Source organism: Hyperoodon ampullatus, assembly GCF_949752795.1.
Source record: "Hyperoodon ampullatus genome assembly, chromosome: 1".
Taxonomy (NCBI): domain Eukaryota; kingdom Metazoa; phylum Chordata; class Mammalia; order Artiodactyla; family Ziphiidae; genus Hyperoodon; species Hyperoodon ampullatus.
Genome location: NC_136914.1, coordinates 129,695,661 through 129,721,927, shown reverse-complemented (window position 1 = coordinate 129,721,927; position 26,267 = coordinate 129,695,661). Strand labels below are relative to the sequence as shown.

Below are 26,267 nucleotides of genomic sequence, written 5' to 3'. Positions count from 1 at the left end.
AGAGAGAAATGCATTTATTAAGGAGAATTCAGTGAAATATTTTCAAATTTACACTGGCATTAAAGTGAAATGTGATGGTATTTAACTAGCTTCCAATAGAACTGTAAACAAAAGAGCAGGGATTTGGGGGGTCTTCTCTGAGGAATGGGGGAAGTCCTGTGAACCCACAGAAGGGACCCCCCTTCCATGTGAAGCATAATGAAGCACCTGACACATCTGGTATATTTCAGTGATAGTTATAATGATAGCCACGCTATACCAAGGACTCACTGAGAGCTCAGCAAGATGCTAGGCACTTTATAAGACAGTATTATCTCTTTCCATGGATAGAAAATCACTGCAATGCAAGATTATCTCCATTTTCCAGATGATGAAATCAAGGCTTAAATAGATGTCACCTGCCCCAGGTGATCAAACTAGTTAGAGGGAGAGGAAGAATCGAGAACCAGGCATGCCTGATTTCAAAGCCTCTGCTCATCTTCAGAGCCATGGTAAGCTCTCCCTTCTACAGGATACAGTCTCTCCAAACAAGTGAATGCAGTGGGATGTTTAAATATGAGCACAAGAGTTGGAAAGATGGCGGCGGAAGAGCCAAGAAAAAAGATCCTTTTGGTTCCAGAAAATCTCCTGAAAAAGAGGAAGGCTTATCAGGCCCTGAAAGCCACCCAGGCAGAGCAGGCGCTTTTGCAAAGGAAGGAGCAGAGGAAAGGAAAAGAGATCAAGTTTAAGCGACTAGAATGGTTCCTACATGATTCCTGGCGGCAACTACGTGACAGGGTGCGACTCAGACGACTAGAAGTGAAACCTCATGGCTTGGAAGTGCCAGATAAACATTCCTTGGCCTTTGTTTTACGCATCGAAAGGATTAATGGGGTGAGTTTACTGGTGCAGAGGACCATTGCAAGACTTCGCCTGAATAAGATTTTCAGTGGTGTCTTTATGCAAGTAACTCCTCAAACCATAAAAACACTTCGTATAGTGGAACCTTATGTGACCTGGGGATTTCCAAATTTGAAGTCAGTTCGGGAACTCATCTTGAAACGTGGACAAGCCAAGGTCAAGAATAAAATCATCCCTTTGACAGACAACACAGTGATTGAGGAGCACCTGGGGAAGTTTGGTGTCATTTGCTTGGAAGACCTCATTCACGAAATTGCCTTTCCGGGGAAGAATTTTCAGGTGATCTGAGGGTTCTTGCGCCCTTTCCAACTCTCAGCGGCCCGTCACGCTACCAAGAATAGAGTGGGCTTCCTCAAGGAAATGGGCTCACCTGGCTATCGAGGTGAACGCATCAATCAGCTCATCCGGCAGCTGAACTAAACCCAGCATATCTGAAAGCACAGTGCATTGGAAGCATGTGTTTTTGTTTTATGGAATTGTTACCCAGTATCTTCAAGCAAGATTATTTTCTGCTGTATCTTCAGAAACTGGAGGGGAAGGGTCAGGGAAAAGATGGTGATGTTCAGGGCAGGCACTTTTCATCCCACTTCAGTTCCAAGAAAAAGTTCCTGTGTGTTTTCTGGAAAGACCGCCGTCCACCTCTGAAACCAGCAAAGGACCTGTGCCATGGAGGAGGGAGTCCTGTTTTATCACACCTATCCTGGGATTTAATGTTGGTGAACGAACGAATACCCACATATGAATACAAGACAGCAGTGGACCAGGCCCAGGGGCATATTGAACCTGGGGTATCCAAGGGCCTTGTTTTGGAAAGAACTTGAAATACAATTAGAAAGAAGCGTACAAAAACAATGCCCTAAAAAAAAAACCAATTAAAAAATAAATAAATAAATAAATAAATATGAGCACAAAATAATACTGGGGTTACTTTAATTAAGCTTTTTAATATCTTAACACCATCCCAATTTCCACCATATCACACCCACAAGGAAGGCAGAGAGGAGCTAATTACATCTAGAGGACTGAATAAAGCATCCACTTGGAAATCTTGACAGTGGTCTGTCAGCGATTCCAATGACTTCTCTCTATATATCTATTCAACCAAGTCCCACAGGCAAGGTGCAAAGATTTGCAAAGCTCATGTGGAGTCTAAAGATTTTTCTATATGCACCCAAGGCAACCTACTCACGTTGAAAGTGTGTGTGTTTAAAATGCATTTCTGGCCAATCTGTGAGGCAGGAGAGAAAGGGAGGGTTTGTGTTCACCTCTGGTCAGGGCTGTGTCTTCATTCTGCCATGCCACACCTCAAGGGAAAAGGAGGCTGGTGTCTGAGATCTAAAAATTAATGTATTAAAACATTTTTCTTATTTTTAAAATTTATATGTTTCCATGGTAACAGAGCCATCAACCAACAAATGTGTCCTTTTCTCCTGCAAATAAATAATGCTTTCCTCAAGGAAGAAAATGAGAATAGCACATTTAGCCACTTTGATGAGGAACCTATCTTGGGAGCTTCCAAGAAAATTCACACTTTCTTTTCCATGTCTCTCCTTCTTTAAAGACCTGTCCAAGAATTAAAGTTTTGCATCTAGTCTAGAAAAGCTTTCGGTGTCATGAAAACATGAGTTACAAACCCAGGAGAAAGATTTCAGTTGGCCTTTTTCCTGAATCAAAGAAAATCCGAAGATTATTTTTCCTCCCCCTAAATTTCCAGCATCTTGTTTCTGAGACATCCTTAGACACATCTACTGCTTGGATCAATTCTGGAAACTTAATAAGCCCCGTTGTCCCCTGGCCAGACACTATCAATAACTCCATGACCCTTAACTCATCCAGAAACCCCCTCCCTGCCCCCTCCCTGCAGGTACCAGAGTGGCATCTCCACTCTCCCTTCTTGGGTTCCCCTCTGGAAATCAGAGCTCCTGGAAGCCACAGAGAAGCCACAAAATCGCCCTGTACTTCCCCACCCCTGGGCATTCACGGAGAAGAAAAAGCACTCTCCTCTTCAGGTCAAACCTCAGAATCTTCAAAATAGTGAGGGGTCGATTTATTTAGGACTTAATGATCTACCCAACTCTCTATCTTCCTTCTCTGTAACTAATTTTAGAACAATGACATCATACATGAGTGTGACGTCATATAAAAGCACGGGAAGCCAACTTCTTTTTTTTTTCTTTTCTTTTTTTGCCAGGGAGACTGGCAAAAAAATATTCACAGTTATAGGACAGTTATAGGACATGGGATACAGAACATCAGAAGGGATGAGGAGGCGGGGGGGGAGTATTTGACAATGGTTTTAGTCCAGCCGCCTGGCTGGAACCCCAGTCCAGTTCTATGGCTGAACCCCTGTCCAGCTGTGCTTCCATTTCTAAGATCCCTTCTGTATCAAACATCTTATAGGCCCCCCTGTACTACTCACCATGTCAGGGACCTTCCACTGTGGCAACATCCTCATGACAACCTAGTGCCAGCCTAAGCAGGATTGAGGGCTAGGGGGCTCACCGATGTCTGTCTGTCCTCTGCCTGCTGGGCCCCTCACCTTGCAGGGGTGGCCGCCCAGCCCAGAAGCTCCAGGGGTACCAGGAATGGGTTCAGGGGGCAGACCCCAGCTGCTTACCAACTGGTTAGTGGTTCGTTGGGCCCAGCATATTCGGGGTCCTGAGGGGTGGCCTGAACAGCCTCGTCTTGCCCCTGGAGACTGTCCTTCCATCCTCATCCCCAGACCCCAGGCTCCCACTGGCAGGGTTGGGCCGGGGGGCCATCAGGTGTAGGTATATATCTGCCATATGTTCAACCAGGGCAGAGCTAACTTCTTTGACCATTCTTTCCATGTGTCTGTCCTGGACTGAGCCTAAGGAGCGACAACTGTGAAGCAATCTAAATGTCCATCGACAGATGAATGGATAAAGACGTGGTACATACATATGACGGAATATTACTCAGCCATAAAAAAGAATGAAATAATGCCATTTGCAGCAACATGGATGGACCTAGAGATTATCATACTAAGTGAAGCAAGTCAGAGAGAGACAAATATCAATGACATCGCTTATATGTGGAATCTAAAACAATGATACAAATGAACTTATTTATAAAACAGAAATAGACTCACAGACATAGAAGACAAATTTATGGTTACCAAACGGGGCAGGGGGGGATAAATTAGGAGTTTGGGATTAACATATACACACTACTACATATAAAGTAGATAACCAACAAGGACCTACTGTATAGCACAGGGAACTATACTCAATATCTTGCAATAACCTATAGTGGAAGAGAATGTAAAATATGAATATATATATTTATATAGATATATATGTATAACTGAGTCACTTTGCTGTACACCTGAAACTAACACTACATTGTAAATCAACTATATTTCAATAAATTTTTTTCAAATTTTTTAAAAAAGAGTACCATCAGATTTCTCCTACAAAGTAACATTTTTAGGTACCTACACTCTCTCTTTTCTTCTGTTCTAATTTCTTTTCTTAAAAAAGAAAGAGAAAATAAGAAAAAAAACTAACCATGTAATGCAGAGCCAGGCACCCAAGATGGAGAAAACATCATCCTTGGATCTCCCTGAGGCAATAGTGACCAGCATCCCTCACCATGACTTCTCCCTGTGGGCTGTAGGGAGAAGTTTAGGTGGAAAGTGCTTCGGCAGGTTGGCCTGGGCTGTTCTGAGCTGGCAATGGGGCGAGGACAGTGGATTTTCTGTCCAACTGGAGGGCGCCCCTTTGGGAAGGTCTGTCTTGTGGGCTGAGACAGTTTGGGCAGCAGCTGCAACTAACTACCGGAGACCCTGTTTCCTAGTGTCACTGTCACCTCTGGAGCCAAAGAATAAAGTACTCAAGACTAGACCCCCATTTCTGGCAAATGCAATTCAGTAGGTATGGGGAAGAGCTGGGCATCCATGGTTTTTCAAAGATCCACAGGTGCTTCTGCTATGCAGGCAGACCCAAGACCCATGGACCTCAGGATGTGACCTAGAATGGAAGGCGCCCCCGAGAGGGGCCCTACTTCCCATGACACCTTCCAGATATTCCAAGTTGACATTAAAGATGAGCATTAGCAGCGAAATGACAAAAGATTTATCCTCTTTGTATCAATTTCCTCTTCCTGCTGTAACAAATTACAGCAAATTCAGTAGCTGGAAAAATCACAAATTTATTATCTTACAGTTCAAGAGGTCAGAAGTCCAAAAGAGGTCTTACAGGGCTCACACAGGTGTTGCAGAGCTGTGTTCCTTCCAGAGGCTCAAAAGGAGAATGTTTCCTTGCGTTTCCAGCGTCTAGAGGCCGCCTGCATTCCTTGATCTGCGGGCCCCGGCCAGCAACTGCATCATTCCCATCTCTGCTTTTCTGCTTCTGACTCTCTGGCCTTCGCCTTTCATTTAAAAAGACCCTTGTGACTGCATTGGGTCCACCAGGCTTATCCAGGATAATCTCTCCCATCTGAAGATGCTTAATTTGATCACATCTGCAAAGTCCCCTTTGCCGTGCAAAATACCATACCCACTGGTTCTGAGGATTAGATGTGGACATGGGGCGGGGAGAAGGGGATGGCAGTGCTCTTCTGTTTGCCACACTCTTCTGGGAATTTCGGGGTGGTCCAATTAGAGTGGAGAGTCGGTGTCTGCCAGAGGATTCTCTTCTTATCAAAGTCGCTAAACCATCTTTGTTTAGTAGTGTATGGTCATTCTGCTTGCTACCTGTTTCCACTCCTGCGTTTCCTGGTTAGTGATTCTCTCTTATTTCATCTCTCCTTGTCTTTGGAGATACATAGTTGAAGATAAGACACAATGCTTTTTCCAAAGTGAGACAAGGGCGCTGCACTTGGCCTGCATGAAAGAAAAATAATTTCAGAGCATAAGTTTACAAACCGCGCAAAATAAGCTTGGGAAACTCGACAGCTAAATAGTGTCAGTCAGCATTCCTGGCACGTTTGTTCATTAAATGCTATGCAAGTCGAGCAGGTCTTTATCGTTGTTGAAATAGCAAATCTGTACATTTTGTGTGATTCAAAAATATTTGTAATAGCACTGCTACATAAGCATGGTGTCAGTCCTCACATTCCAATTCTTTCTTTATGGCCAGCAGTAGAGCTCTGGGGAGTTTTGCCCATGATAATAGAGTATTTTGGAAGGTAAGGAGGGGAAAGGGGGGAAGGCGATTATAGAACAGGGAGACAGGATACAGGGTTCTATTTGCTCTGGGAAAAACAGCTGGAAATCCACTGTGGTTGTCAGAGAAGGTATGAAAGTTTCTTGGAAATTAAATTCAGGGAAGATGACATTCAAAGCAAGAGGAAATGAAAATTCTCTCTGACTCAAAGCAGGCATATTTAAGAAAAAATGAAGTGATTATAAACATTTTCCAGATACCTTCTTTACATTTCTTGTTTATGAATGGCCAGTTCACCTTCATTTTTCTATTATAGGGTTCATCTTTTTTACTGATTTGTAAGCACTCTTTGTGTATTAGGGCTATTGACCTTTCTTTCTGAAATAGCTTTCCTGTTTGTTAGTCCCGTTTGTGGTAGGGATGTTTTTCCATACAGATGTTTTAAATTTGTAATCAAACTACCAATTTTTTCCTTCATGCTTTGTGAACTGATTATTAAGCTCAGAAAGGCCTTCTGTACAAGTAAAATGATTAAAATTTCACCCACTAGTAATCAAAAATGCAAATAAAAATGAGGTTTAATTTCTTACCTATCAGATTCATTCCTTTATTTCCTCAAAAAGTATCGGGCTTCCCTGGTGCCGCAGTGGTTAAGAATCCACCTGCCAATGCAGGGGACAGGGGTTTGAGCCCCGGTCGGGGAAGATCCCACATGCCGCGGAGCAACTAAGCCCATGCACCACAACTACTGAGCCTGCTCTCCAGAGCCCACAAGCCACAACTCCTGAAGCCCAGGTGCCTAGAGCCCGTGCTCTGCAACAAGAGAAGCCACTGCAATGAGAAGCCCATGCACCGCAACAAAGAGTAGCCCCTGCTCGCTGCAACTAGAGAAAGCCCGCACACAGCAACAAAGACCCAACACAGCCAAAAATAAATAAATAAAATAATAATTAAAAAATGTTTTTAATGTTTGTCAAGTGTCCATTATGTGACAAGCATTATGCTAAGAGCTGGGGATCCAGGAATAAAGAAAACAGAAAAAAAAAAAGTTCTATCCTTGTGACATTTACATTCCACTGGGTCCAGGTAAGCAATAAACAAGATGAATACGTAAGCTACATAATATACTAGAGAAGTGTTATGAAATAAAATAAGGCTGGAAAGGGGGACGAAGACTACTAAGGATGGGACAGGCGGCATTTTAAATAGGATCATCAGGGAAGGTCTCCCTAGCAAGCCAGGCTAGTGATCTGGGCAGAGCTTAGAGCCACTGTGAAATCCTGAGGCTTTGATCTGCAAGCAAAGAGACCAATGTGGCCAGAGGGGGAGAAGACAAGGGTTAAGAGTGGACATAGGTGGGAGTGGTCAATATCGCCCAGGCCCTGTGGGCCACTGCAAGGATTCAGGCTTTTTACTATGAATGAGATGGGATGGCATTGGAGGGTCTTGACTAGGGGATGATGTTATCTCACAACTTCTCAGAATCACTCCGGCTTCCACGTGAAGACTAGACTGTCCTGGAAGTAAGACAACCTGTTTGGGGACTATTGCATTAATCCAGGTGAGAGATATCACTGACTTGGGCCATGTGACAGCAAAGGATTGAATGTCTGAGTGATGAGTCAAAGGTGGCATCAAGGTTTTTGGCAACAGAAAGGATGGAGTAGCCGTTAACTGTAATGGGAAAGCTGTGGATGAAACAGATTTAGATACTAAGAATCTAAGTGGAGATGTCAAAGAGTAAGCTGGATCTACAAGGTACATTCCCATGCTCTCTTCCCTCCCTGAACTGGTGATGGACATTTGGGAATCACCAGCATAGAGGTGGAATTCAAGGCCATGAGGCTGAGTGAGATTACCAAGAGACTGGCAAAGATGAAGAATACTGCCAATACCAATACCGACAGCTGCCTAAGAAAATGCACATTCTCATATGCCCTCCATCTAAATCAAGATAAGGCCTTTTGGAAAGCAGTAGCACCATATATCAAAATTTAAACATGCGCATCTCTTTTTTACTGAAGTATAGTTGATTTACAATGTTGTGTCAGTCTCTGGTGTACAACAAAGTGATTCAGGTATACACACCCGCACATATATATTCTTTTTCAGATTCTTTTCCATTACAGGTTATTACAAGGTATTGAATATAGTTCCCTGTGCTATACAGTAGGACCTTGTTGTTTATTCTATGTATAGTAGTGTGTATCTAAACATGTATATCTTTGACCCAGCAATTCCATTTCTAGGAATTCATTTTAAGGAAGAAACCAAACAGGTGAGTAAATATAAGGATGCTCCGATAAATGTCCAAACAAAAGGGAATTCGTTATTGTGGCACACACACAATTAATATTATATAGCCATTTAAACTTACAATAAAAAGATTTGTATTCACATGACCTGTCGTATCCATAACTTACTAAATACTTTAGCAAATATAGTATAATATAGATGTGCATGAGTTTTTTTCTTTCTAGTTTAGGCTACACCCTAGAAGAAGACAATTGTTCTAATCAGGAATCCACACCCTGGGGCGGTCAGCTAGCATTTTATCAGAAAGGCCACACTCCAGAGGCAGTTACTAAAAGCCCTTCTGTAATCCACATCTCTAATGAACAAGAAATGGTTCTGCTAATTAGCATACTGAATTTCAGAAATGGGTTTTCAGAGGAGAAATTAATGGGTTCTTAATGAGCATAATGGATATTAGAAATGGGCAATCACTGGTGAAATTTGTAGAATTCAAATTTGTGAAGTGGCTAAAATGTTTTAAAGACACCTCCTCATTTTCCACCAACAGGATAACAGGTAACTAGAGCAGCCTGAGGCCTATCTTTTCAGGGATGAGTCTAGATTCCTAAATAGTCCTGCATCCAGCCACAAGTTTAAAGACTCCCAGGTGCCTATTGATGACATGAAGGGAGAGAGAAGGTTGTCTCGAGAATTCAGTGGGGTTTCAAGTGAACCTTTCACTGAAGTGATGGTTGGAGTCCCTAAGAGGAGAAATTACAGGACTTCAGTGAACTTATAGAATAGGTTAGATGGATTGTGCGGTTTTGCTCCTGCTTTTTGCTAATGATTGTTTACTTGCAGAAGATCTTCATATTCATTGGAATTAGCTCTGAGATACAAGTTCATAGATAACCTGAGATCCAGATCATGAGACACAGCTAACGCTTACCCCTCTCACTTTTCACATGGCCACTCTTTTTCACCCAGAAGAACCCAAGCAAGGGTTGTGTGTGACTCAGGCAGATGCCAGGGGCACAACTCAGAAAAGGACGTGAGACATACACCATCTGCCCCCAAGACTACAGCACTGGGATCCTTGAGTCAGGAAAGCACAGGGCTGATACTTGGGTTGCATTTTTATAATCAGGTAAAAAGATAAAGCTTGAAATTGTGTTTGAAAAAGTGAAGTCAAAATAGAATGTGCAGGACTTCCCTGGCGGTCCAGGGGTTAAGACTCTGCGTTTCCAATGCAGGGGGCGCGGCTTTGATACTTGGTCGGGGAACTAAGATCCCATAGTCTGCACGGCCAAAAAATTTAAAAAAATAAAATAAAATATTAAAACTTCTTTAAAAAAATAGAATGTGCAAAAACAGCCAGGGAATTCCATCAGCTTAAACAGCCAGCTGGAAATGGATATGTCATCCCTATTCCTAGCTCTGTTACACCCCTGTTTTTTTCAATAGTAGCATTTAGGGCTTAAATTACCTGGAAAATTTCTTCTTTCTTCCCCTGTCTCAGGAGCAATCATTATGTCTTAAGTGACCAAATACATTCAGATATTCATAAACTGGGCGTATTTACCCCGACTCTCCTACTCTGCCCCTCCTCCCACAGGCAGTTAGCAGGATTGATGAATTTGTTTCCCATCGTTCGTTTTTTGTTGTTGTTGTTTGTTTTTTTGTGGTACGCGGGCCTCTCACTGTTGTAGCCTCTCCCGTTGCGGAGCACAGGCTCCGGACGCGCAGGCCCAGCAGCCATGGCTCACGGGCCCAGCCGCTCCACGGCATGTGGGATCTTCCCGGACCAGGGCACGAACCCGTGTCCCCTGCACCGGCAGGTGGACTCTCAACCACTGCGCCACCAGGGGAGCCCCCATCGTTCGTTTTAATTAGCAAGATGTTATTCTTGGTTGTTCAAATTACTAACATTTTCCATTGATTCCACCTTTCCTCCTTCCTCTCTCTCTTCCTTGCTTCATTAAGTAATCCCTGATTTATTTCCCCTTTTATCCATCCCTCCCTTCCTCCTGCTCTCTCTTCTTATTCTTATTCTCCAGCAATCCCAGGCACCTAAAGGAAATAAGGGCAGGTTAAGAAGCAGCCTGGTGAGGAGAGGCCCCAAGAGAATTTCATGGAGTAGGTAGTACACCCTGAACATTAGAGAAAGGGTGCGTTTTTACAAACCCACACTCAAAAACTTTCCCTCAGTGAAGCTGGAAAAAAATAGTAATCAAATGATTAAATTTTTTCGAAAGCTTTTTTCCCTGGCTTTCTAAAGGCAGAATAGAAACAGATATAGGAGGGAAGGCTAAATCACAAAACAGGAGAATGCAAGCCTTAGAGCACTCTGATAAGAATGTCGAGAAACATCATTTCCTCTTCCAATGATGTTTTTTTAAAAACAATACTATTTGATTTTAAGCTCACCAATCTATGTCTGGATGAACATATGTTACCACACACTGCCCCACAAACCAGCAGGAAAAGGGATTTTCTGGCAGGGGGTGGGCAACATAGCACGAGCTGCCTGACCCTTTTAACTGCTTTAAGTGGCTGGCTATTTCCTTTCCGTGTGTCTCTTTTTTCCCCTCTCCTCCTGCTGCTATGACTGTTGTTTCTGCTTTGCAAGGACATAACCATTTTACTTACCACTCTCTCTTCCCCTTCTTAATTGGCCTGCAGTAAAAATACAAATTGCACCACTGTACTTTATCACGAGACATTTGATGGGCCAAAAATGCCTCATAAGTACTGCCTTGAGGATATGAATCAAACCTGCTGACTTTCTAAGCACCCACTTGTATATCTTGACCTCAAGATGAGGCCAGGGGGTGGTACTCATGCCCACTCCCATGGGAGTATTCAGCCAGTCACTGCCTTCCCATCAGCAAAGACACAGCAAAAAGGTGTAACATCTGTCTCGCATGAGGCAAGTCCACAGCCCAAATCTCTCCTTCTGTCCATTAGCTTTAATGCCTGTTGTTCTTTATGAGCATGAAAAGTCTGTCTCATTTTTTCCCCCTCTCTCTAGGTAATAGAGCATGGAATGAATGTCTGAATCCTAAAATGGCAGCTAAGCTTAGTAATCTTCTTTAAAGTCTCATAGCCTGGCAAAGGCAGCCACCTTTCTTTGGAAGCAAAATCCAGGAAAACTGTGTGGTCTCAAAAATGCTGACAGAAGGTGAGGTTCCAGCTAGACAAACATAAGGGGCTGGCCTCAGGGGTACTGTCTGCTTTGCTGTTCCCACCCTGTGTGTATAATTGTATGTTTCACCCAGGAATGCTTATTGAAGATCTGCCTATGTTATATGATGATATCGATTTATTGTAAAATTTCAATTTCTCAAAGCTTGATTTTTTGGGTAAATCTCACCACCAACCTTCTTGTATCGGATATCTCAGAATTCAAATCACTGTGTGTACTCTGAAACATCAGAAAGGAGAAAGCAGGTAAAAAAATGTTCAATGCAAATAAAAAGCAAATTGGTAGAACAAATGAACTGACTATGACCTAATCTCTGTCTTAACTTATTCATTCAGTAACTAACTTACACGGTGTACTTTTGTACCTCTAGGGCAGAAGCTGTGTGCCAAAGACACATCTTCATTTATTACTCAGCTTAATAGGTATATGCTCAGTGTGGAATATGGTGGAACTTCATATTTTTCTTACTTTTATGCATCATTTATAATTTTGTCTAAGGTTCTATTTTCTCCACCTCAGGTCATTTCTTCAATATCTCTATTTTCTGTTTATAAATTTTCATGAGTTCCAAGGTTTTGTAGCCATTATGATTTTTTTAATGGCATTTCAGCTCCAAAGGGAGATCTCAATGCATTCTACCAGTAATTATCAGAGGAACTCCCAACAGAGTCCTTGCTTTCTGATGTTAGTGTACTTTCTGTTTTCATCTCAGAAGCACACACATCACTTATAAATGTCTCACTCTTCTGCATTCATGATTCTTCCAGATCAGTCAATGTTAAGTTCAGCAAACTGGAGGTTTCATGCCCAGTTCTGTTCTGGAAAATCACCTCTTCTCAAGCAGTGAGCCCACAGAGAAAAGGTCTGGGAACAGAACTCAGGAGACACCACAGAAAGCAGAGGGTGATGTTCAAGGCTATACGTGAGACAGTGTAGGTGGTAAACCACCTGAGGGCAGACACCATGACTATTATTTCGCTTATAACTATCCTAACACCTAGCACAGTGCCAGATATATGATAGATCGATAGATCAATAGGTAGGTAGATAAACTATATATAATGAGCATTAAGTAGTTTCCAAGTATACATTTGTATATTTTTCTGCCTGAAACACAGGAAATGGCATTCAAAATGTAGCCCTGCCACTATGGAAAACAGTATGGAGTGCCCTCAAAAAAATAAAAATAGAACTACCATATGATCCAGCAATTCTACTTCTGGATATACACCCAAAACAAAGACAAAAACACTAATCTGAAAAGACACATGCACCCCAATGTTCATAGCAGCATTATTTACGATAGCCAAGATATGGAAGCAACCTGAGTATCCATCAACAGATGAATGGATAAAGAAGATTACATTGAATTATATATTCAATATATAATTGAATATTACCTGTCCATAAAATAGAATGAAATTCTGCCATTTGCAACAATGTGGATGGACCTGGAGAGTGTTATGCTTAGTGAAATAAGTCAGACAGAGAAAGACAAATACTGTGTGTTATCACTTCTTTGTGGAATCTAAAAAGTAAAGCAAATGAATTTATATAACAAAAGAGAAACAGACTCACAGATATAGAAAACAAACTAGTCGTTACCAGTGGGGAGAGGGAAAGGGGGGAGGGGCAAGAGAGGGGTGGGGGATTAAGAGATACCAACTACTACGTATAAAATATAGATAAGCAACAAGGATAAGCAACACAGATATATTGTGGGGCACAGAGAAATGCAGCCATTCTTTTGTAGTAACTTTAAATGGAGTATAATCTCTAAAAGTATTGGATCACTATGCTGTACACCTGAAACTAATATAATGTAAATCAACTATACTTCAATTTGAAAAAAAGAAGAAAAAATGTAGCTCAAACATAGAGTAGCCACTGTCAATAGGAGTCTTGGCAAAATGTTAAGTTGATGATATCTGTTCGGGAGACAGTGTTGAAAAGAGAAAACTTGAGTGGACAGCAAGTTAATAGACCAAGATTTGAACACTGACTCTGCAATGACTCTCATGGGACTCCGATCTAACCCATAACCTCTCCAACCTCTAATAGCAAAATTAGGGGAGTGGATTCTGTGTTTTTGCCAACTACAAAATGTCATGTACAGCATCCTTTTTTGCTCTCCCACCTCAAAGCTTATCCTTTACCCACGCAGGCAAAGATTCTTCCCTGGCTACCGTGTCCTCCCGACCCCTTGCGCTGTCCTCTGGCTGCATCTAATTCTCACACAGAAGCCTGTCCTTCTAGAAATGCCCACTTGCTCAAAACTACCATTCTTGCGGCGCATCTGGTCTCCGCTGAATGTTATCAAGAAAGTAAAATATTTGATTGACTCCGCTCTCACTCAGTAAACTAGGTTGGTGTGCGGTACGTCTTCCATTTGCTGGAGATGCGCTCTCCACCTTTACTCTTACCATCATGGACCACATCAGCAGAGCTCCTGTGCCCTCTGGCCAGTGGGAAGTCTGAACAGGAAATCAGAGGAAGGAAGAAAGGAGAAGAAGGGCATGTATCTCTCTGGCTGCTTCCCTGTAAGCTTCACTGGAGATGACAGATGCCTTAATTAAAAGTCACCACTCATCTCTCAAGAGGACACTTTTTTTTTCAATCTTGGCATATTTTATTACCAATTTAGAAACCAATAAAATTTTTTTTTACAGTAGGTCCTGGTTGGTTATCTATTTTAAATATAGCAGTGTATAAATGTCAATCCCAAACTCCCTAACTATCCCTCCCCCCAACCCCTTCCCCCTGGTAACCGTAAGTTCACTCTCTAGGCTGTGAGTCTGTTTCCATTTTGTAAATAAGTTGATTTGTATCATTTTTTTTTAGATTCCACGTATACGTGGTATCATATAATACTTGTCTTTCTCCCTCTGACTTACTTCACTTAGTATGATAATCTCCAGGTCCATCCATGTTGCTGCAAATGACATTATTTCATTCTTTTTAATGGCTGAGTAATATTCCATTTTATATATGTACCACATCTTCTTTATCCATTCATCTGTCAATGGACATTTAGGTTGCTTCCATGTCTTGGCTATTGTAAACAGTGCTACAGTGAACATTGGGCTGCGTGTGTCCTTTCAAACCATGTTTTTCACATTTTACGAAACTCTTTCCTCTTGTGGCTTTGGTAACTGGTTCAATAACCTCTCCATCTTCACTCCCCTCTCAGCCCCAGGGGTGGTAACAGCTCAATTGTTACAGCTCCAGTTTACTAAACTATCCCTTCTGGTTTCTGTGAACTCACCCCTTTGTATCAATAAATAAAACTCCTTAGATTTTCCTTGAGTTATCCTAATTTGAGTGTTTCATTTGTTTCCTGTTAAGTATTGCTGGGTTTGAGGGGCAAAGGGGAGGGAATGTTTTTAAACCAGCTTGTTGATATAAGCTAATCTCTAGTTAGTAAAATGAGGCCTACAGTTGTGCTTTGATTTTTTTAAGGTTGAAGTTCATTCTCCGGCCTGTTCATGGACCAGTTCGGTACCCTTCCCCCTCCTACAATGTCTGAAAGATTGTAATCCTTGGTCTATACCAATTCAAACCTTGATCAGATTTTACTTACTAGAATTAAAAACACGCCTAAAGTCTAACATGACTTCAGGAATAATTTACCCAAATCATGATTCCCCCAAAATACACAGCCTGAAGATATAATATGTATTGTTGGAGGTGAGAAGAGAAGATGGCGGAAGAGTAGGAGGCGGAGATCACCTTCCTCCCCACAGATACATCAGAAATACATCTACATGTGGAACAACTCTTACAGAACACCCACGGAACACTGGCAGAAGACCTCAGATCTCCCCAAAGGCAAGAAACTCCCCAAGAACCTGGGTAGGTCAAAAGAAAAAAAGAAAAAAAAGAGACAAAAGAATAAGGACGGGACCAGCACCAGTGGGAGGGAGCCGTGAAGGAGGAAAGGCTTCCACACACTAGAAGCCCCTTCGCGGCCGGAGACTGCGGGTGGCGGGGGCGGGGCGGGAAGCTTCGGAGCCGCGGAGGAGAGCGCAGCCACAGGGGTGCGGAGGGCAAAGCGGGGAGATTCCCGCACAGAGGATCGGTGCCGACTTGCACTCACCAGCCCAAGAGGCTTGTCTGCTCGGCCGCCGGGGCGGGCGGGGCTGGGAGATGAGGCTCGGGCTTCGTTCAGAGCGCAGGGAGAGGACTGGGGTTGTCGGCGTGAACACAGCCTGAAGGGGCTAGTGCGCCACGGCTGGCCAGGAGGGAGTCCGGGAAAAAGTCTGGAGCTGCCGAAGAGGCAAGAGACTTCTTCTTCCCTCTTTGTTTCCTGGTGCGCGAGGAGAGGGGATTCAGAGCGCCGCTTAAAGGAGCTCCAGAGACGGGCGCGAGCCGCGGCTATCAGCGCGGACCCCAGAGACGGGCGTGGGACGCTAAGGCTGCTGCTGCTGCCACCAAGAAGCCTGTGTGCGAGCACAGGTCACTATCCACGCCTCCCCTCCCAGGAGTCTGTGCAGCCCGCCACTGCCAGGGTCCCGGGATCCAGGGACTACTTCCCCGGGAGAACGCGCGGCGTGCCTCCGGCTGGTGCAACGTCACGCCAGCCTCTGCCACCGCAGGCTCGCCCCGCCTCCGTGCCCCTCCCTCCCCTCGGCCTGAGTGAGCCAGAGCCCCCGAAACAGCGACTCCTTTAACCCCGTCCTGTCTGAGTGAAGAACAGATGCCCTCCGGCGACCTACACGCTGAGGTGGGGCCAAATCCAAAGCTGAACCCCAGGAGCTGTGTGAACAAAGAAGAGAAAGGGAAATCTCTCCCAGCAGCCTCAGGAGCAGCGGATTAAACCTCCACAATCAACTTGATGTACCTGCATCTGTGGAATAACTGAATAGACCACAAATCATCCCAAATTGAGGAGGTGGACTTTGGGAGCAAGATAGCTTATTTTTTCCCCTTTTCCTCTTTTTGTGAGTGTGTATGTGTATGCTTCTGTGTGAGATTTTGTCTGTATAGCTTTGCTTTCACCATTTGTCCTAGGGTTCTGTCAGTCCTTTTTGTTTGTTTGTTTGTTTACTTTTTAAATTTTTTTTCTTAATAATTATTTTTTATTTTAATAACTTCATTTTATTTTATTTTACTTTATCCTCTTTCTTTCTATATTTTCTCCCTTTTATTCTGAGCCGTGTGGATGAAAGGCTCTTGGTGCTGCAGCCAGGAGTCAGTGCTGTGCCTCAGAGGTGGGAGAGCCAACTTCAGGACACTGGTCCACAAGAGACCTCCCAGCTCCACGTAATCTCAAACGGCAAAAATCTCCCAGAGATCTCCATCTCAACACCAACACCCAGCTTCACTCAACGAACAGCAAGCTACAGTGCTGGACATCCTATGCCAAACAACTAGCAAGACAGGAACACAACCCCACCCATTAGCAGAGAGGCTGCCTAAAATCATAATAAGGCCACAGACACCCCAAAACACACCACCAGACATGGACCTGCCCACCAGAAAGACAAGATCCAGCCTCGTCCACCAGAACACAGGCACTAGTCCCCTCCACCAGGAAGCCTACACAACCCACTGAACCAAACTTAGCCACTGGGGACAGACACCAAAAACAACAGGAACTACGAACCTGCAGCCTGCAAAAAGGAGACCCCAAACACAGTAAGATAAGCAAAATGAGAAGACAGAAAAACACTAGCAGATGAAGGAGCAAGATAAAAACCCACCAGACCTAACAAATGAGGAGGAAATAGGCAGTCTAACTGAAAAAGAATTCAGAATAATGATAGTAAAGATGATCCAAAATCTTAGAAATAGAATAGAGAAAATACAAGAAACATTTAACAGGACCTAGAAGAACTAAAGGGGAAACAAGCAATGATGAAAAACACAATAAATGAAATTAAAAATACTCTAGATGGGATCAATAGCAGAATAACTGAGGCAGAAGAACAGATAAGTGACCTGGAAGATAAAATATTGGAAATAACTACTGCAGAGCAGAATAAAGACAAAAGAATGAAAAGAACTGGGGACAGTCCCAGAGACCTCTGGGAAAACATTAAATGCACCAACATTTGAATTATAGGGGTCCCAGAAGAAGAAGAGAGAAAGGGACTGAGAAAATATTTGAAGAGATTATAGTTGAAAACTTCCCTAATATGGTAAAGGAAATAGTTAATCAAGTCCAGGAAGCACAGAGAGTCCCATACAGCATAAATCCAAGGAGAAACAGGCCAAGACACATATTATTCAAACTATCAAAAATTAAATACAAAGAAAACATATTAAAAGCAGCAAGGGGGGGCTTCCCTGGTGGCGCAGTCATTGAGAGTCCGCCTGCCGATGCAGGGGACACGGGTTCGTGCCCCGGTCCAGGAAGATCCCACATGCCACGGAGCAGCTAGGCCCGTGAGCCATGGCCGCTGAGCCTGCGCATCCGGAGCCTGTGCTCCACAACGGGAGAGGCCACAACAGTGAGAGGCCCGAGTACTGCAAAAAAAAAAAAAAAGCAGCAAGGGAAAAACAACAAATAACACACAAGGGAATCCCCATAAGGTTAACAGCTGACCTTTCAGCAGAAATTCGGCAAGCCAGAAGGGACTGGCAGGACATATTTAAAGTAATGAAAGGGAAAACCTACAAGCAAGATTACTCTACCCAGCAAGGATCTCATTCAGATTTGATGGAGAAATTAAAACCTTTACAGACAACCAAAAGCTGAGAGAGTTCAGCAACACCAAACCAGCTTTACAACAAATGCTAAAGGAACTTCTCTAGGCAAGAAACACAACAGAAGGAAAAGACCTACAATAACAAACCCAAAACAATTAAGAAAATGGGAATAGGAACATACATATCGATAATTAGCTTAAATGTAAATGGACTAAATGCTCCCACCAAAAGACACAGATTGGCTGAATGGATACAAAAACAAGACCTGTATATATGCTATCTACAGGAGACCCACTTCAGACCTAGGGACACATACAGATTGAAAGTGAGGGGATGGAAAAAGATATTCCATGCAAAAGGAAATCAGAAGAAAGCTGGAGTAGCAATTCTCATATCAGACAAAATAGACTTTAAAACAAAGACTATTACAAGAGAAAAAGGACACTAAATAATGATCAAGGGATTGATCCAAGAAAAAGATATAACAGTTGTAAATATTTATGAGCCCAACAGAGGAGCACCTCAATACATAAGGCAAATACTAACAGCCATAAAAGGGGAAATCGACAGTAACACAATCATAGTAGGGGACTTTAACACCCCATATTCACCAATGGACAGATCATCCAAAATGAAAATAAATAAGGAAACACAAGCTTTAAATGATGCATTAAACAAGATGGACTTAATCGATATTTATAGGACATTCCATCCAAAAACAACATTATAAACATTTTTCTCAAGTGCTCATGGAACATTCTCCAGGATAGATCATATCTTGGGTCACAAATCTAGCCTTGGTAAGTTTAAGAAAATTGAAGTTGTATCAAGTATCTTTTCCGACCACAACGCTATGAGACTAGATATCAATTACAGGAAAAGACCTGTAAAAAATACAACACATGGAAGCTAAACAATACACTACTAAATAACGAAGTGATCACTGAAGAAATCAAAGAGGAAATCAAAAAATACCTAGAAACAAATGACAATGGAGACACGACGACCCAAAACTATGGGATGCAGCAAAAGCAGTTCTACGAGGGAAGTTTATAGCAATACAATCCTACCTGAAGAAACGCGAAACATCTCAAATAAACAACCTAACCTTGCACCTAAAGCAATTAGAGAAAGAAGAACAAAAAACACCCCAAAGTTAATAGAAGGAAAGAAATCATAAAGATCAGGTAAGAAATAAAAGAAAAAGAAATGAAGGAAATGATAGCAAAGATCAATGAAACTAAAACCTGATTCTTTGAGAAGATAAACAAAATTGATAAACCATTAGCCAGACTCATCAAGAAAGAAAGGGAGAAGACTCAAATCAATAGAGTTAGAAATGAAAAAGGAGAAGTAACAACTGACACTACAGAAATACAAAGGATCATGAGAGATTACTACAAGCAACTCCATGCCAATAAAATGGACAACCTGGAAGAAAAGGACAAATTCTTAGAAATGCACAACCTGCCAAGACTGAACCAGGAAGAAATAGAAAATATGAATAGACCAATCACAAGCACTGAAATTGAAACTCTGATTAAAAATCCTCCAACAAAAAAAAGCCCAGGACCAGATGGCTTCACAGGCGAATTCTATCAAACATTTAGAGAAGAGCTAACACCTATCCTTCTCAAACTCTTCCAAAATATAGCAGAGGGAGGAATACTCCCAAACTCATTCTACAAGGCCACCATGACCCTGATACCAAAACCAGACAAAGATGTCACAAAGAAAGAAAACTACAGGTCAATATCACTGATGAACATAGATGCAAAAATACTCAACAAAATACTTGTAAACAGAATCCAACAGCACATTAAAAAGATCATACACCATGATCAAGTAGGGTTTATTCCAGGAATGCAAGGATTCTTCAATATATGCAAATCAATCAACGTGATACACCATATTAACAAATTGAAGGAGAAAAAAATACGGTCATCTCAATAGATGCAGAGAAAGCTTTTGACAAAATTCAACACCCATTTATGATAAAAACCCGGCAGAAAGTAGGCATAGAGGGAACTTTCCTCAACATAATAAAGGCCATATATGACAAACCCACAGCCAACATCATCCTCAATGGTGAAAAACTGAAACCATTTCCACTAAGATCAGGAACAAGATAAGGTTGTCCACTCTCACCACTCTTATTCAACATAGTTTTGGAAGTTTTAGCCACAGCAATCAGAGAAGAAAAAGAAATAAAAGGAATCCAAATCGGAAAAGAAGAAGTGACACTGTCACTGTTTGCAGATGACATGATACTATACATAGAGAATCCTAAAGATGCCACCAAAACTATTAGAGCTAATCAATGAATTTGGTAAAGTAGCAGGATACAAAATTAATTCACAGAAATCTCTGACATTCTTATACACTAATGATGAAAAATCTGAAAGTGAAATTAAGAAAACACTCCCATTTACCATTGCAACAAAAAGAATAAAATATCTAGGAATAAATCTACCTAAGGAGACAAAAGGCCTGTATGCAGAAAATTATGACATGATGAAAGAAATTAAAGATGATACAAATAGATGGAGAGATGTACCATGTTCTTGGATTGAAAGAATCAACATTGTGAAAATGACTCTACTACCCAAAGCAATCTACAGATTCAATGCAATCCCTATCAAACTACCACTGGCATTTTTCACAGAACTAGAACAGAAGATTTCACAATTTGTATGGAAACACAAAAGACCCCGAATAGCCAAAGCAATCTTGAGAACGAAAAATGGAGCTGGAGGAATCAGGCTCCCTGACTTCAGACTATACTACAAAGCTACAGTCATCAAGACAGTATGGTACTGGCACAAAAACAGAAATATAGATCAATGGAACAGGATAGAAAGCCCAGAGATAAACCCACGCACATATGGTCACCTTATCTTTGATAAAGGAGGCAAGGATATACAGTGGAGAAAAGACAGCCTCTTCAATAAGTGGTGCTGGGAAAACTGGACAGGTACATACAAAAGTATGAAATTAGAACACTTCCTAACACCATACACAAAAATAAACTCAAAATGGATTCAAGACCTAAATGTAAGGCCAGACACTATCAAACTCTTAGAGGAAAACATAGGCAGAACACTCTGTGACATAAATCGCAGCAAGATCCTTTTTGACCCACCTCCTAGAGAAATGGAAATAAAAACAAAATAAACAAATGGGACCTATGAAACTTAAAAGCTTTTGCACAGCAAAGGAAACCATAAACAAGACCAAAACACAACCCTCAGAATGGGAGAAAATATTTGCAAATGAAGCAAATGACAAAGGATTAATTTCCAAAATTTATAAGCAGCTCATGCAGCTCAATATCAAAAAAACAAACAACCCAATCCAAAAATGGGCAGAAGACCTAAATAGACATTTCTCCAAAGAAGATATACAGATTGACAACAAACACATGAAAGAATGCTCAACATCATTAATCATTAGAGAAATGCAAATCAAAACTACAATGAGATATCATCTCACACCAGTCAGAATGGCCATCATCAAAAAATCTAGAAACAATAAATGCTGGAGAGGGTGTGGAGAAAAGGGAACACTCTTGCACTGCTGGTGGGAATGTGAATTGGTACAGCCACTATGGAGAACAGTATGGAGGTTCCTTAAAAAACTACAAATAGAACTACCATATGATCCAGCAATCCCACTACTAGGCATATACCCTGAGAAAACCATAATTCAAAAAGAGACATGTACCAAAATGTTCATTGCAGCTCTATTCACAATAGCCTGGAGCTGGAAACAACCTAAGTGTCCATCATCGGATGAATGGATAAAGAAGATGTGGCACATATATACAATGGAATATTACTCAACCATAAAAAGAAACGAAACTGAGCTATTTGTAATGAGGTGGATAGACCTAGAGTCTGTCATACAGAGTGAAGTAAGTCAGAAAGAGAAAGACAAATATCGTATGCTAACACATATATATGGAATTTAAAAAAAAATGTCATGAAGAACCTAGGGGTAAAACGGGAATAAAGACACAGACCTACTTGAGAATGGACTTGAGGATATGGGGAGGGGGAAGGGTAAGCTGTGACAAAGCAAGAGAGAGGCATGGACATATATACACTACCAAACGTAAGGTAGATAGATAGTGGGAAGCAGCCGCAGAGCACAGGGAGATCAGCTCGGTGCTTTGTGACCGCCTGGAGGGGTGGGATGGGGAGGGTGGGAGGGAGGGAGATGCATGAGGGAAGGGATATGGGAACAGATGTATATGTATGACTGATTCACTTTGTTATAAAGCAGAAACTAATTTAAAAAATAAAATAAAATAAAAAATAAATAAAATAAAATAAAATAAACTACAATGAGATATTATCTCACACCGGTCAGAATGGCCATCATCAAATCTAGAAACAATAAATGCTGGAGAGGGTGTGGAGAAAAGGAAACACTCTTGCACTGTTGGAGGGAATGTAAATTGATACAGCCACTATGAAGATCAGTATGGAGGTTCCTTAAAATACTACGGATAGAACTACCATATGACCCAGCAATCCCACTACTGGGCATATACCCTGAGAAAACCATAATTCAAAAAGAGTCATGTACCAAAATGTTCATTGCAGCTCTATTTACAATAGCCAGGACATGGAAGCAACCTAAGTGTCCATCAACAGATGAATGGATAAAGAAGATGTGGCACATATATACAATGGAATATTACTCAGCCATAAAAAGAAACAAAATTGAGTTATTTGTAGTGAGGTGGATGGACCTAGAGTCTGTCATACAGACTGAAGTAAGTCAGAAAGAGAAAAACAAATACCGTATGCTAACACATATATATGGAATCTAAGAAAAAAAAAAAAGGTCATGAAGAACCTAGGGGCAGGACAGGAATAAAGACACAGACCTACTAGAGCATGGACTTGAGGATATGGGGAGGGGGAAGGGTAAGCTGTGACAAAGTGAGAGAGTGGCATGGACATATATACACTACCAAACGTAAAATAGTAGCTAGTGGGAAGTAGCCGCATAGCACAGGGAGATCAGCTAGGTGGTTTGTGACCACCTAGAGGGGTGGGATATAAGGGTGGGAGGGAGGGAGACGCAAGAGGAAAGAGATATGGGAACATATGTATATGTATAACTGATTCACTTTGTTATAAAGTAGAAACTAACATGCCATTGTAAAGCAATTATACTCTAATAAAGATGTTTAAAAAAAAATAATAGTAATATGTATTGTTTGTTCCACCTATTTTGAATTATTAATTTTAAATGGCCCTCAAAGGGCTATTCTCATTCACCACTCATGAGAAGATTCTGTTATAACATGAGCACATCAAAGTGGGCAGCATCAGACAACCAGCGTCCATGTTACTGGATCCCCATGAATTTCCAAAAGAGGTATGGCCCAACCAAGCAAGGAAGCAGCACTCAGCCAGGTGGATTTAGCCATCCTCAGAATATTTTTCTTTTCGAAGTATAGTTGATTTACAATGTTGTGTTAATTATTGCTGTATAGCAAAGTGATTCAGTTATACATGTGTGTGTGTATTTATATATATGTATGTATATATGTGTGTGTGTGTATATATATATATATATATATATATATTGTTTTTTTCATAGTCTTTACTGTTATGTTTTCTCATAGGACACTGAATATAGTTCTCTGTGCTGTACAGTAGGACTTTGTTGTGCATCCATTCTCTATATAATAGCTTACATCTGCTAACTCCAGCCTCCCACTCCATCCCTCCCCCAACCCCCTTCCCCTTGGCAACCACCAGTCTGTTCTCTATGTCCATGATCTCAGAATATGTTCTAGCCCCAACAGCAGTGGCCTTCGAGGAAGTTACCCCACCAGCTCACTTGACATGTCTTTTTATATTGTCTGCTTCAAAGGATTTTTTTTCTTGACCTGATTTTGTAATCACTTTGCTTAGCAAGCACCATATTTGGAAATATGAAGATTTTGATTCCACAGTAGCTCCTGAAAATAGAGATGTTCTTCTTACTCAGATACAGCAAATATCTAATTCTTGCTTCTAAACAGTCTAGGTTAATTGCCTCACTTAATATCCCACCGCAGCAAATTCTACAGCCTAATTCCATTAGAAAAAAATTCCCTTTGTGTGAAACCGGGCCTCAACATTAAACTAAATGGGGAAAGAAAATAGGTTTTAAGAATTTACCTTTCCCCCAAATCAATGTTATCTCGGTTAATGGTCTCTGGAGAAAGAGAAAGCACATCTCATATTCTCCATGAAGCCACTCCAACATCTACGTATCATCAGGTAAAAGCTGCCTCTGTCAAGCATACACAGAGAATCTTGTGTCTCTGTATATAAAGCACGTCTCTTCCGTGTGACAAGTCGTGTCCAGGCAAAGCTTATTACAAATTCCATTTGAAATCTCAAGAAGGAATAGGAAAAAAATAACAACAGATTTGTGGAGCTATACTCAGGAAATGACTTGAACTCATCCCAATTTTAAAGTTCCATTCTAGACAGCAAGCAGCTACAACCCCATTTTCTGGGGGAACTGCCCTTACAGGGAAGGTGTGGCAAAGCCACCTGCTGCTTTATAGTGATGGTTTGCAGCCTTGTTTTTCTGGTCTAGCTATGATATTGCACTAATCACAGAAACAGACTGTTTGGCCAGGAAGCAGTGGATGCCAGATACATGTGAATTTAAGCCCACATGTATTGAAGCTGCAAGCTTAGTTTGCAATTTATGGGCAAGTGGTTTTATATTTATTGATCTGGACCAAGTGCAGGTCCTATAGGGGAAATATGACAGATTTCATCTGTCTGACAGCCAAGTCTAATTGTATTTTCAGTCTGAAATGACCAAAGACAAAAGTGCACATGTCAAGAGCCTTCACTCTGGTGCCATATGGAGTATTAGATTCAGGGCTACTGTAAATGTTCATTTTAATAACTAGATGCAGACTGCATCCTGAACTGCTAAAACAAAAGAGGTGAGAGTTTTTAATTCAAATCTGAATTAATACACCATCTGATTCTGCCTGAATGTGGGTGGGCCATGAAAGTGTGCCTTTCATAGACCTGATTGGGGGGAATTTAAAAGATGTGTCCTATATTATTGATTTATCTGGACCACGAAACTTCCGAGCCAAAAGTCAAATACTTCCCACAGTGTTTGTCATAAAATTATAACCAGTACTTCTGGAAAGGTCTGGCATCTTAAAAACCAAAAACATCTTCTATAACCTTAGTTATAGTCAGGAAGCTAAATCGTGCCTGAGAGAATGGTGATCTATGATTTCTCTGTCTTTCTGTCTCTCTGTCACACACACATCATCATCATCCTCATCATCCTCATCATCACAGCATATTGTACAGGCACTTCAATAGAAGCCCTGATATAATTGAAGAGACCATAGACAATGAAACATACCTCAAAAGAGTGCTGCCTAATACCCAGCAATCCAGAGGCTGGGTTCTAGTGAAGCATCGTTCAGGATTCTGAATTCTGATCGGACAATCTTTTACTAGTAATATTTGACCCTGTAGATCCCTCCTGCTTCTTGGCTTCTCCTAACTGTGTGCATGGTGTAAAAGACAATTTACTGACTGTTTGATTATAGGCAAGTTACTTATCTTCTCTGATTCTGTACTTATCATCAAAACAGTTCCAACACTATGTCATAGTGGATAAAATGGACGGCTGTTATAAGGATTCAATTAGTTAACATGTATTTAAAAAATAAAATGTACTCTAATGCCTGGTCAAAGGAGGTTCTCAATGAATGCTAGCTTAACTTCCCTCTTCCCTGCTACCTTTAGACTGTCTCAAAGAAATTTTTTTTTCTATTCATTGCTTCAACTCCCATCTCAATCTCATCTTCCAGAGGCGCATCTTCAACCCAAACTTCTCTTCTATTGTTCACCCTATTAATCTAATTATTACCTGCTCATCTACTATCATCCCATGTTTCCCCAAATCCTAGTGCTCCAAGTTCAAGGGCTCTTCCATCAGTGCTCCAAGTTCGACAACAATAAAATCAGGTTCACTGTTAATTCCGCCTCAACCACACTGACCTGCAGCCTGCTGTCCACTCTAGCTTCCCTTTCCCTCTTCCTCTCTTGTTGAATTCAACCACTATCCTCTCACTCTTTCAGTCTCAAAACCCT

The 26,267-nt window shown here is 41.5% G+C and overlaps 1 protein-coding gene across 1 annotated transcript; it reads left to right on the top strand.

Moving 5' to 3' along the window:
• Positions 1-570: 570 nt before the first annotated feature.
• LOC307056898 (large ribosomal subunit protein uL30-like) lies at positions 571-1,628 on the top strand. Its single transcript, XM_079709882.1, is given in 2 exon segments — positions 571-1,185; positions 1,189-1,628. Coding segments are annotated over 2 exon segments (741 nt in total). The 5' UTR covers positions 571-576; the 3' UTR covers positions 1,321-1,628.
• Positions 1,629-26,267: the final 24,639 nt, after the last annotated feature.